General features: G+C 37.9%; 1 protein-coding gene across 2 annotated transcripts in view; it reads right to left on the minus strand.

Annotated features, from left to right (window-relative positions):
* Positions 1 to 337: 337 nt before the first annotated feature.
* LOC138366924 (extended synaptotagmin-3-like) overlaps positions 338 to 14765 on the minus strand; it is a 134667-nt gene continuing 120239 nt past the window's right edge. Inside the window, exons 6-7 of one of the 2 annotated variants that reach the window (XM_069328200.1) lie at positions 2353 to 2449; positions 338 to 503 (exon numbers count right to left, since the gene is read on the minus strand). In XM_069328200.1, the coding sequence (XP_069184301.1) occupies positions 501 to 503; positions 2353 to 2449 (100 nt within the window). In that variant the 3' untranslated portion in view covers positions 338 to 500. Of the gene's footprint in view, positions 643 to 2352; positions 2450 to 14765 lie in introns of both variants that reach the window. The other variant, XM_069328191.1, reaches the window with a different exon arrangement.

The following is a 14765-nucleotide window of genomic DNA, read 5'->3' on the forward strand; positions in this document are numbered from 1 at the left end:
AGTTCAAAGCCTTATCCTCGTGGACACAGAATATGTGTAAAATTTTCACTGTTGTATGTACAGTTATAAATCACAAGGCCTATCATGGTCGTAGTGACTTGGGAACAATCATGCACATAAAATGAATTGTATTATAGATATCGAAATGTTATGACACTTGACTCACGTTGACATCTTCACGATAACAGTTATCAGTTATCTTTTCTTAAATAATTTGCTATAAGCCTAATTAATTCTTTATTCATTTTATTAATACCTAAATAATAGTGCTTAGTAGAAAGAGATAACTGATGTATATGGAAATTAGAAAGTATATGTGTGGTATGGTAAGGAAACATTTCATTGATTCAAATTGTAAATTGTAGAAAAGTTATTTTTTTGAGATATATACAAGAGTTGTTACATTCTTGTACAGCCACTAGTACACGTAGCGTTTCGGGCAGGTCCCTGGAATACGATCCCCTGCCGCGAAGAATCGTTGTTACAACCAAGTACACACGTTACTGTTGAGTTAAACAGAGGCTACAGTTAAGGATTTGCGCCCAGTAAATCCTCCCCGGCCAGGATACGAACCCATGACAAAGCGTTTGCGGAACGCCAGGCGAGCGTCTTACCACTACACCACGGAGACTGTAAAGAAGACTGTAAAGACTGTTCAGAAAAATATTAGGCTAAATTATTATCCTGTAAATCGTTTATTAAAAATTGTGTCAAACTAATGCAGTGTTCATATTATTTTTATTTACCAATTGAAATTCACAAACGGAACTATAATATTAATGCACTAGACCTGAGTTAACTTTACAAAAGAGATAACAGAGTATGTAATAATCAGAAGAGTCGTCCGGTAGCACAGTTTCCCATCCTACAAGTAACTGCTCTCACTCTTCCAGAATGGTTGAGAAGTATCAGTTATGTTATTCTCCTCTCCAGTTTCTTATCAAGAATATGCTTGACACAGCTTGGTTATCTTAAAAATAGCTTGCACCTAGTACTGTCTTATTCATCGGACAAGGTGTCCCTATTGTTGAGTGTTAGAGGAGTAGGAAAGTGCTCCGTTTGACAGAATCCGCACTCTAGACACGTTGATGGGGCAATAATCGACTTTCACACTTGCCGAATGGGGTCACCTACTTCTGATACTAAAATCAGATAAGCGTATCTTAGTTAAGTTCTATGGGTCACTGATACCTGTGGCTCTTTGACATAGAACATTAATTTTATGTGTTTCCAGTTATAACGTATGCACAGATCAATTTATCCAGTGTGTCATCTTCTGAATCCTGAACTGTTATCAGCGAGAGTACAGTAAAATACTGCTGTGACTATCAATAATATAACAACGAATCAATGAGCATAGTGATATGCTGCTGCATTAATTGTTGGTTTGGTTAGAGTTCATATTTTAGAGGAGTGAAACGTTCTCTCGTATCTTCACAAGACATTCAGCCTTGATGAATATCTTCACTAGACATTCAGCCTTGATGAATATCTTCACTAGACATTCAGCCTTGATTAATATCTTCACTAGACATTCAGCCTTGATTAATATCTTCACAAGACATTCAGCCTTGATTAACATCTTCACAAGACATTCAGCCTTGATTAATATCTTCACAAGACATTCAGCCTTGATGAATATCTTCACAAGACATTCAGCCTTGATTAACATCTTCACAAGACATTCAGCCTTGATTAATATCTTCACAAGACATTCAGCCTTGATGAATATCTTCACAAGACATTCAGCCTTGATGAATATCTTCACTAGACATTCAGCCTTGATTAATATCTTCACAAGACATTCAGCCTTGATGAATATCTTCACAAGACATTCAGCCTTGATTAACATCTTCACAAGACATTCAGCCTTGATTAACATCTTCACAAGACATTCAGCCTTGATTAATATCTTCACAAGACATTCAGCCTTGATTAATATCTTCACAAGACATTCAGCCTTGACGAATATCTTCACAAGACATTCAGCCTTGTTTAATATCTTCACAAGACATTCAGCCTTGATTAATATCTTCACAAGACATTCAGCCTTGATTAATATCTTCAGAAGACATTCAGCCTTGATTAACATCTTCACAAGACATTCAGCCTTGATTATTATCTTCACAAGACATTCAGCCTTGGTGAATATGAGCCAATTCCCCAAATATCGATAAATATAACTAACGGCACTAAGTAAATAATACTTGAATAAAACGTTTTAAGGAAAACAGTTAATTTAAAATAACATAATACTGTTTTCACAATTGCAAATCATTATTAAATGCCAAACATCTTGGAAAATATTTTTTTTCAAAATATGGTTTATTCTATGAAGAGAAAACAACTTACTTGAAGTGATGGCGCATTAAACTCTTCCATGCTGAGACCGTCTTCTGCCAGCGGAAACTCGAAAGGCCACGGTATTGCCTCAATAACTTTATCCTTGCTGTTAAAATAAGGGAAAATGTAGCAAATTAATCAATGAAGCATTTAACTGAAACGAAATATGACACATAATAAAGACAGGTAGATAAAAAATTTTAAGCCAGCAAAAATACACTCATAATATTGAACAAGTAATTTATAAGCATATTCATCGACCAGCCCCTTCTCCTGTTGAAACAAACGTTCCCACGTTGCTACAAGCATTACAATACTGTTATTATGACATAACAGGCGTTCTGCCCATTCACCTGGACTGAATGGGTCTCGAACCCTGGACCCCACTCTTGTGAGGCCGTAGCTCTATCAACTCTTCTATGAACAATCTTAGATGAATGTTTCCAGAAGCAGCATCCTGCTGCCAGACTGGAATTTTGGCAGCAGGATGATGCTTCTGGAAACTTTCCTTTTAAGACTGCTCACAGTAGAGTTGATAGAGCTACGGCCTCACACGCATGGGGTTCAGGGTTCGAGACCCATACAGTTAAGGTGAATGGAATGTTTATTTCCAGGGAAATGTGAAGCGCAGTTTACAAGCGTTCGTACTATGTAGAAAGCTCTCTTCAGTTTGCAAGAAATGTTCCCATGCTGTTAAAAGCCTTCAGTTGCTGAAAGAAGTCTTTTCTCATTTAAAAAGCTCTTCTACACTATACCAAGCTTTCTCACGTTCTAGGAAGCTATCCCAATGTTGGAACGTGCATTCATAAGGCTGTAAGAAACCTTACTGGATGTAACGAGGGTTACCACGCTATGAGAAGGGTTCTCGGGTTGTACCAGGTACTACCACGCTGTAAGAAGTGTTCTCGGGTTGTACTAGGTACTACCATGCTATAAGAAGTGTTCTCGGGTTGTAATAAGTATTGTCATTCTATAAGAAGCGTTCTCGGTGTAAAGGAATGGAATTCCAGCTAGCTTACACATGGTTGATAGAAGAAGGCACACCGCATTTTGCTTTCAGCAGGTGCTATTACGATGTTGTCGTTGTCGGTTGCCCATCCTTTATGGACAAACCAACCCAATATCCGTAGAGTGCCTATACTCAGATCAGGAGATCACCCTGTACACTTCCTACTCTCGGAGAGGGGCTCAGCGTCACACATTCAGGGGGGTGCGGCTCCAACACTGGCCTGGTTTTTCACGTGAACACACCCAGCTCAAGCTGCTGTGACTACCCACTCTCTCCTTATATGGTATGGCCTCCTTAATCCCCCATTCGTTTGAATTATAACTCTGTACCACCCTATCCACAGCTATGATGCTTTCTCTCTCTTCTGCTTCCTGGGAAGCCTCACTAGGACAAGGGCAAACACCTGTTCATTACAAACATTTAATAACAGAACAGAACATATATAAAGCACTCACATACAATATATAAGAAAATAAACTTCAACACCTTATGATATTATAACCTGGTTGCAAACTAATACCATCAGGACTCCATCAGCTGTTTATACCAAGTGGTTGCCCAACTCCTGGCTTGCCACTTGTGCTACCAACCTCACCGAGGGGGTTAAACCTTGTACAACGAATATGGCATCATCATCCACTCCCTCAGCCGTCCGGCCGAGCGGACAGCACGCTGGACTTGTGATCCTGTGGTCCCGGGTTCAATCCCGGGCGCCGGCAGGAAACAATGGGCAGAGTTTCTTTCGCCCTATGCCCCTGTTACCTAGCAGCAAAATAGGTACCTGGGTGTTAGTCAGCTGTCACGGGCTGCTTCCTGGGGGTGGAGGCCTGGTCGAGGACCGGGCCACGGGGACACTAAAGCCCCGAAATCATCTCAAGATAACCACCTTTCACTGCGTCTTGCACGCTAATGACAATCAAGCACTCTACCAACTCCCTACAAGTAGACAATAAGAACTTCCTTCCCACACCTGTGAGTCCACTACCCTGACATCATCAGGTTCTTCCAGGTTTATCTACCAGGATCTTCTACAGCTCTTCCAGGCTGCTGTACCATGAAGTTTCCCCTTGGACTCCGGTGGTACTCCACCACTGATTCCACAGAAGCATGTGAAACTTCACATCACTGCTCCTCTTTACACAGTTTGAGGTCCAGTTCCTCACTATGGGGCTTGCTCTTCCACAGAGTACGGCCTTGAAGTTCCACTCATTAACTTCTTCTCTGGCCTCAGAGTACTCCCATCAGCTCCTTCCTTAAACAAACCTGCAACCCATTGATACGCTAATAAAAATGTTCCTCTACACATATAACTGAAATGAACTACACACACAACAAATGTTTCACCCGACATCTACCTGCTTCCCACATACTGTGAGGTGACTTCCCCACATTTGGACCTGTCCATCCTCCGCCCTGCCGGCTGCGGGGCTCCTCAATCTCGAGTCATCTGGCGGCCCGGCCCTCAGTTGCCTCCCTGAGCTCAGCGGGATAGGATGTGCTGCTCCTTCCTCAACTGGTTCCCTCATCTTAATTTTATTATTTAGGCTTTCTGGCTTATCAAAACATGCCTAACATCTCAATAAACACTTGCTACGGCCGCTGGGCACACGACCAACTACAAGCAATCACTGTTAACTGGTAAAAAGGACTCCCCCAGAAATTGTTTCCTGCGCTCACACGGTTGCCCACGAAAATGTTTTCAGGACGGCTACCAATTACCGTTGGAGTGCCATAGGGCAGCATCTTAGGACCTTTTCTATTTCTTATATATATCAATGATCTGCCTAATGACTCTAATATTCCTAAACCTATATTGTTTGCTGACGATACTACCCTTATCTATTCAGACCCCAACCCACATACACTAAATAATGTAGTGAATAATGAATTAAAAAAAGCCCACTTGTGGATGTCAACGAACAAACTAACACTAAACATAGGAAAGACTTACTACATCTTATTTGGAAGCAAATCATCGAATGCAATTCAGCTACAGATAGACAACATTAACATCAGTAATAAAAATAATGGAAAGTTTCTTGGCCTATTCCTAGACAAGAGACTCAACTTCATCACCCATATTCAACATATAACTAAGAAAGTCTCTAAAACGGTTGGAATACTCTCCAAAATAAGATATTATGTTCCTAACTCTGCTCTCCTCTCACTATATTATGCACTAATCTTTCCCTATCTTAATTATGGTATCTGTGCATGGGGGTCTACCACTGCAAACCATCTTAAGCCCATCATCACCCAGCAAAAATCAGCTATCAGAATAATAACAAACTCTGCTTTCAGACAACACTCAGCTCCGTTGTTTAAATCCCTTAACTTGCTAAATATTAACTCCATCCACACATTTTCTTGTGTCAACTACATTTACAAAACCCTGTTCTTAAATGCAAACCCTGCTCTGAAACTCTCCCTGGACAGATGTAATAGGACCCATTATCACCACACCAGAAATAAATATCTCTTTGATATCCCCAGGGTCAAACTTAATCTGTGTAAACACTCTATGCAAATTAAGGAACCTAGTCTATGGAACTCACTCCCTAGTGAATTGAAAAACTGTAAAACTTTTGCCTTATTTAAAAGCAAAACCAAAAAGTACCTAATTTCATCTTCTTAGTTTCCTACACTGAGCTTTAAATTTGCTCTGTACCTAGTGTTACCCAATCTCCCAATCTTAATGTACTTAATCCAAACAACTTTATCATTGTGTTCATTGCTGTCTTATTTTATGTGCTAGCCATATACTGTATTGTGCCTGCTAAGTTTTGTTAAACTACCATTCAAGCTGTCATTGCAATCACTCTGAGTTACCTATGTCCTTTAATATACCTATAATTTTTTTCTCATCTTTTATTTTTTTTATGCTATGTAACTGTTATCATTTTTATAAATTTTGCAAGTATTTGCCTACTTATAAGTTTCTTAGATTAAGGACCTGCCTGAAACGCTGCGCGTACTAGTGGCTTTACAAGAATGTTATTACTATGCTATGTATCCTCACAATCCCAATGTATCTTCTTGTATATATACAAATAAATAAATAAATAAATAAAAATAAATAAGAAGCATTCTCAGGATGTAATAAGTATTATCACTTTATACGAAGCGTTCTCAGGTGGTAACAAGTGTTCCCACTCTGATAGAAAAGTTCACATATTATAAGACTTCCTACACTGCACAAAGAATTTTCATTCTTATCAAACGTTCCTACATGGTAGCAAGCATTCCAATGCTGTTGAGCGTTCCTACATTGTAATAAGGTTTTTGCATCGTAACAAGCACAGTACTGTGAATTCCCGCGCTGCACAAAGCATTCCCACACTGTATAAAGCATTCTCACACTGTACTAAGCATTTCCAAAGTGTACAAATCATTCTCACACTGTACTAAGCATTTCCACACTGTACTAAGGATTCCCACACTGCATTAAGCATCCTCACACTGTTTTAAGCATCCCACATTGTAATAAGTATTCCCCCTGTAATGACTATTCACTACATTGTAATAAGTATTCCCCATAATAAAATATGCAATTCCTACACTGTAGTAAGCATGCCCACATTGTATTAAACTTGTTCATACTGCACTAAGCATTCTCACACTGTACGAAGCATTCCTACACTGTACAAATCATTTCCTCACTGTACTAAGCATTCCCACACTGTTTTAAACATTCCAATACTGTACTGAGGATTCCCACACTGAAACAAACATACCCACACTGTAACGACCGTTCCCTCACTGTAACGACCGTTCCCTCACTGTAATCGGCATTCCCACACAATAATAAGCGTTCCAACACTGCATTAAGCATTCCCATACTTTACTAAGCATACCCACAGACTAATAAACATTCCCACACCGTATTGGGCATTCAAACCCGGTAATAAACATTCCATCACTTTAACGAGCATTTCCAAACTCAATTAAGCATTTTCATACTGTAGTAAGCATTTCCACTCTGTACTAACCATTCCCACTGTGTACTAAGCATTCCCAGATTGTACTATGCATCCCTACACTGTAGAAAGCATTCCCACTGTACTAAATATTCCCACAATGTACTAAACATTCCAACACTGTACTAAGCATTCCCACACTTTACTTAGCATTCCGTCAGTGTAATAAGCATTTCCAAACTGTAATAAGCTTTCCCACACACTGTACTAATAATGCCAACACTAATAACCGCTTTCGCACTGTACTAAGAGTGACGACACTGTACTAAGCATACCTATACGGAACAAAGCCTTCCTTCACTGTACTAAGCATTTTCAAACTGTATTAAGCATTTCCACACTGCAATAAGCATCCTCACACATTGTAATAAACATTTCCACATTGTACTAATCATTTTCACACTGTAATAAAGTATTCCCACACTGTACTAAGCTTTCCCCACACTATACTAAGTTTTCACACACTGTACTAAATATTCACACACTGCAATAAGCATTCCCACACTCTAACCAGCATTCTTACACTATATAAAGCATCGCCACACTTTGCTATAAATTCCCACACAGTACTTACACTCCCACACTGTAATAAGTATTCTCACACTGTACTAAGCATCTCTACACTATAATAAACATTCCCACACTGTACTATGCATTCCTACTCTGTACTAAGCATCTCCACACTGAACTAAGCATTCTCACATGTTACAAAGCCTTCCTACATTGAACTAAGCATTTTCAAGCTGTATTAACCATTTCCACACTGCAATAAGCATCCCCCACTGTATTAAACATTCCCACATTGTACCAAGCATCTCCACTGTAACGACCATTCTTACACTGTACTAAGGATTAACACACTGAAATAATCCCTGTACTTAGCATTCCCACAGTGCTAAGCATTCTACACTAAACTATGGGTCCCCTCACTGTACAACGCTATCCAACACTGGACCAAACATTCCCATACTGTAAAAAGATTTCCCGCACTATAACAATCATTCCCATGCTATATTCCGATACTATAACAGTCATTCCCACACTGTAACTATCATTCCCACACTATAACAATCATTCCCACACTGCAACAAGCATTCCAACACTATTCTGAACATTGCCACAATATACCAAGCATTCCTACACTATAACAAGCATTCTTACACTATAACAAACAGTCCCTCACTATAACAATATTACCGCACTATAACAAACATAAGCAAACTATAACAATAATTCCCACGCTATAAGTACCATTCCCACACTATATCAAGCAACCCATGTTATAACAAGGAACCCCCCTTACACTTTAACAAGCATGTTCGCACTATAACTATCATTTTTACACTATAACGAACATACCCAAAGTACAAATAATATTCCTACTCTATAACAAACTTCCCTACACTATAGCAAGCATTCCTACACTGTAACTATATTTCCCACACTATAACCAGCATTACCACACTATTTCAAATTTTACATCAATATAACAAGCATTTCCAATATAACAACCATGCCTAGACTATAACAAACATTCGTACACTATAACAGCATTCCCAAACTATAACAAATATTCCTCACTATAACAACATTGCCACACTATAATAAACATTCCCACACTATAACATACATTCCCGCAATATAACAAACATTTCTAAACTATAACAGCATTCTCACAATGTAACTACCATTTCCACACTATAACAAGCATTTCCACACTATAACAAACATTCCCACACTGCAACAAGCCTTTCCACACTATAACAAACATTCCCACACTGCAACAAGCCTTTCCACACTATAACAAACATTCCCACACTGCAACAAGCCTTTCCACACTATAACAAACATTCCCACACTGCAACAAGCCTTTCCACACTATAACAAACATTCCCACACTGCAACAAGCCTTTCCACACTATAACAAACATTCCCACACTGCAACAAGCCTTTCCACACTATAACAAACATTCCCACACTGCAACAAGCCTTTCCACACTATAACAAACATTCCTACACTGCAACAAGCCTTTCCACACTATAACAAACATTCCCACACTGCAACAAGCCTTTCCACACTATAACAAACATTCCCACACTGCAACAAGCCTTTCCACACTATAACAAACATTCCCACACTGCAACAAGCCTTTCCACACTATAACAAACATTCCTACACTGCAACAAGCCTTTCCACACTATAACAAACATTCCCACACTGCAACAAGCCTTTCCACACTATAACAAACATTCCCACACTGCAACAAGCCTTTCCACACTATAACAAACATTCCTACACTGCAACAAGCCTTTCCACACTATAACAAACATTCCCACACTGCAACAAGCCTTTCCACACTATAACAAACATTCCCACACTGCAACAAGCCTTTCCACACTATTACAAACATTTCCGCACTATAACAAGCATTCTTGTGGAAAATTTCCACATCAAATATATAAACTCGAATGTAACTGCCAATAAGATGTAGTAAATTTACCTTAGTCATAGTAAAGTTACACAAAACGGGGTTACGTACCCAAAGTCAGGTACCATCGTTCTCGACTTGTTGCTGATAAATTTAATAAAAAATACACCTGTCCTAGGGCTGGTTACACAATAAAATGAATCTACTAAATTCAATATATAGTAAATAGTTAGATTTGACCTCGAAACCATTCTTCCTCCCGAATCTCGAATGTAAGCAAACTCGGGAGAGCAATGAGGAGAAAGAAGGCAGGCAATTTATACAGAGGCAGCCTTAAGTTTCGTTGTGATGAACTTAGAGTTCACAAAAGGGCCTCCCACAGTGACCACAGAAATTTACTCAATGAATGCAGTGCAATTCAAATTAGTTGATATTTGCTGCTAACTCTACACAACTTAACCATCATCCTAAGCGGCCTTATCATATGACACACCCATGGTGCGTCGAAAATTAATTTTTTGCCAAAAATTATTTTCTCCTCAAATATTGTTAAGTTGCAGTCTCTGAACACCGGAAACTAAAAAAATATGTTGTATGTGACATACTTTAGCCGTGATGGAGCTGAGAAGTTGAGCAAATTATTGGCGCTGAGCGATAGAGCACTCGGGATCACTCGACCCCCGTCACCCTGTGGGGCGGCAGTTGCTGCGAATATAGATTTTTACAATGCTCGTGATGTTCCTCATTCGTTTCTTCTCAGTTTTTTTTGACTGTAATATTATTCAAAAGTGTGGAATTTGTGGAATTTACATTGTTCAATGTGTGTGGAACCTCACTAGCCTCAAAATTATGAGGCTCATATATTTCACATGTATATTATATTTTACGATCAGTAAAGCTTTGGTTTTGCTGTTATTCACTATATACACAAGTAGTATATAACTGTATACATATGTGTTCATCATAACGAACCAATAGGTTGGTATGGTGAGATCGGGCAATAACAGAGGTCGCCACACAGTTAGGTGACGTTCCCTCTCTCCCACACCATCATTCCTCTTACCACCATAGTGTTTGTACTGTTATTACACTATAGACCCACATTATATGTATGTATCTGTATGTTTTGTTCACCATAACTCTATAACTAAACTGGTATGGTGGCCATACAACATAGAGGCCACAAAAACTGCATGACAAGGGACAACAGCTAGAAGACGATGCCACCTCCCTTCACCAAAATGGTTCCTCCCAACATACTCCTTTAACTGATATTACACTTTATGGGCACGTTATATATAAGTATCTACATTTGTGTTTACTATAACGAACGACTAAGCTTGTATGGTGAGTCAAGACAATAACAGATCGCCGAGTCACCAGACAATACTACCTCCCTCCCTCACCAAAATTGAATCTCCCACCATACTACTCACATCGTTAATTATCACCACAATTTTGCTAGTTTCAGAATTCTAGACATTTTTATCAGTCAGGGGTCTTTTGTAATACTATCATCGCCGAAAATAACAGATATATATATATTTTGACAATTTTAGGCGATGCTGTGATCAAAAGCTAAACAGCAGGGCTGTTAGCTCGTGCTACGTGCACCAGCCATGGTTATATTGGCCAAACATTTCATTGAGTCTATGGTTAATCATTACAAAGCATGATAACAAGGATAATCCTCATTATTTTAACAATTTAGGTTCATGTGTAACACCTGTTCTTATTTGTAGTCATCAGATATTACGGTGTATCGTATCCCCAGGTGAATGTGACCACATGATAGTTTAGTTGAGCTGGACATAGCAAGGACCAACAGCCGCCATTAATACAGGTCCAGGACAGACTACATGTGATGGACCGTATCTGGTGTTAGATGACCAGTCAACACTACAAACCAGCTGATGCCATTTTAAGTGTTCTTTATATAGTTGTGTGATCTGTAACACCTTAGCAATAATATCTACAGTTTAATTACAGTAAGATTAAAATATGAACCCCCCCTCTTAAATGTGTGAAGGGAAGTTTACAGGTGACAATAAATTATACAATACTCTTGAAATAAAAATCAAATCAATCACTAGTAGATTTCCCCACAATTCCCACACTATAACAAACATTCAACACACTATAACAAACATTTATCACATGATAACAAACATTAATCTCTATAACAAACATTAACACGCTACAACAGACATTATTACACTATAGTTACCATTCCCACACAATAACAAACATTTCCACAGTATAACAAGCATTCCCACACTGTAACCATCATTCCCAATCAATAACATACATTCCCCTCCTATTACAAGCATTTCCAAACTATAACAAAAATTCCCACACAAAAACAAGCATTCCCCAACTATAACAATTATTCCCACTATAACAAACACCCTTCACAGTGTAACAAGCATTTCCACACAGTAACAAACATTCCGACACTTTAACAAATTTTCCCTCACTGCAACAAGCATTCCCACAATATTACAAACTTTCTAGCAATATAACAAACATACCAACACTATAACAAACATTCCCTCTATATCGAGCAATCCTACACTATAACAAGCATTCCCACTTTATAATAAATATTTTCTCATTATAATAACACTGCTGCACTATAACAAGCATTCAAACACTATAACATACATTCCCATATGTATGTATTCCGACACAATATCAAGCAATCCAACACTGTAATTACCGTTCCAACTATATAACAAACATTCTCACACTATGACTTCAATTCCAACACAATAGCAAGCATTCCCACACTAACAACAATTCCCACACTGTAACAAAAATTTCCACACGATAACAAACATTTGCACACTATAACAAGCTTTCCCAAACTGGAAGTATCCATCCCACACTATAACAAACTTTCCCCCACTGTAACTACCATTCCCATACTCCAACAAGCATTTCGACAATATAACAGGCATACCCACTGAAAATAATATTCCTACACTATATCAAACATTCCCACAATTTAACAAACATTCTCACACTGTAACTACCATTCCTACACTATAACAAATATTCCACACTATAACAAGTATTCCCACACTTCAAGAAGCATTTGCAAACTTTACCCAACAATCGCTCACTATGAAACACATTCCAAATACCATAACAAACATTCGTGCACTATAACAAGCATTACCACACTATAAAAAAGCATTTCCACACCATAACAAACATTCCCACAATATAACAAGCTTTCCCCCCCACTGTACATACCCTTCCTGCACTATAAAAAAAACATTCCCACACTGTAACTACCACTGCCACACTAACAAGAATTTCCACAATATAACAGGCATAGCCACATTGTAAATAACATTCCCATACTATAACAAACATTCCCACACTCTGACACGTATACCCAAACTATAATTACATTTGAACACTGTAACAAACATTCCCACACAGTAACTACCATTTTAGTTAGTTGCTAGAATGGTAAACCACACAGTAAAAATATATAGCACTATAACTTTAAATTATTTGTTATATGACTTATTTTTATAAGCATCTAAGCATCTAAGCACTTGACTTGAGCAAGTCACCTCTATAAAACTAACTATGGAGACTGAAATTGATAAATGTTTGCCATTCCTAGATATACTTATTCATAGGCAAGACTTTTCACTAAAGTTTAGTGTCTACAGAAAACCTACGAATAATTTATCTTATGTTCATTATTTTTCAGGGCATAGATACAATGTGATTTTTTTTTTCAATGTATCTAAGAGCTCTTCGAGTTGTGAGTCCAGAATTCTTAGATGAAGAGTTTAAGAATATTGATTCGATTGGTCTCCAGCTTTGTTACCCACTGAATTTTTTGAAAGTTTGCCGTAGCAAAGCATGTCGTACATATTATAATAATATATGCAGAGAAAAAATTCGCCCAAAGAATGTGTTATGTTTACCATATTTCTCTGGGTTTGAGAATATTGGCAAGGCCTTGAAACTTTTTGATATACATGTATTGTTTAGTTATGAAAATACTGTTGGTAAGCTATTAGTTAGGAACAGCTCTCGTAGTGATAATTGTGTCATTTATAAAATACCTTGTAAAAACTGTAATAAGTTCTATGTTGGGCAAACATCTAAAGATTTGAAATGTAGAATTTCGCAACATAAATACTCTGTAAGACGAGGCCAATTGTCTAATGCTTTGTTCGTTCATTTCTCAGAAGATGCTCACCAAATTGTTTGGGAGATGGCTTCTTCCATAACGAATTGTACAAACACCTATAACAGAAACATAATTGAATCTGCTTTGCTACAGATCACAAAAGAAAGTAATTTGAACATTAACAGTGGTTTATATAACTTAGATCCATTTTTAATAGATCGATTAAAGGGCGATTTGAGTAGGATCATTGGAACACATTTGTCTCACTAATTCATTGTAAATATTTACTATCTTATGCTATGTTTATCTTTGTGTGGGCCTGTGTGTGGTTATGTATGGGAGCTGCATCGGATGGGCCAATAGGCCCTCTGCAGTTTTTGTGCGGCTCATATTTGTGTCCACTTATTGCACCTCACCTCACTCCACCATTCTCTCCTGCCTATTTATGTCCAGTACTCGACCTGTAAAACCACTCCTTCTGAAGATGTATTAATATACGTAAGTACTTAAGGAAATTCCTGTTTCAATTTTCCTCCGTGGTCTGACACTGTCACATTTTTAATCACGTGTTTATTTTTCGTGATTTACACACACACACACACATATATATATATATATATATATATATATATATATATATATATATATATATATATATATATATATATATATATATATATATATATATATATATATATATATGTCGTACCTAGTAGCCAGAACTCACTTCTCAGCCTACTATTCAAGGTCCGATTTGCCTAATAAGCCAAGTTTACCTGAATTAATATATTTACTATAATTTTTTTCTTATGAAATGATAAAGCAACCCATTTCATTATGTATGAGGT

The sequence above is a fragment of the Procambarus clarkii genome, chromosome 2 (genome assembly GCF_040958095.1).
Source record: "Procambarus clarkii isolate CNS0578487 chromosome 2, FALCON_Pclarkii_2.0, whole genome shotgun sequence".
NCBI classification, from domain to species: Eukaryota; Metazoa; Arthropoda; class Malacostraca; order Decapoda; family Cambaridae; genus Procambarus; species Procambarus clarkii.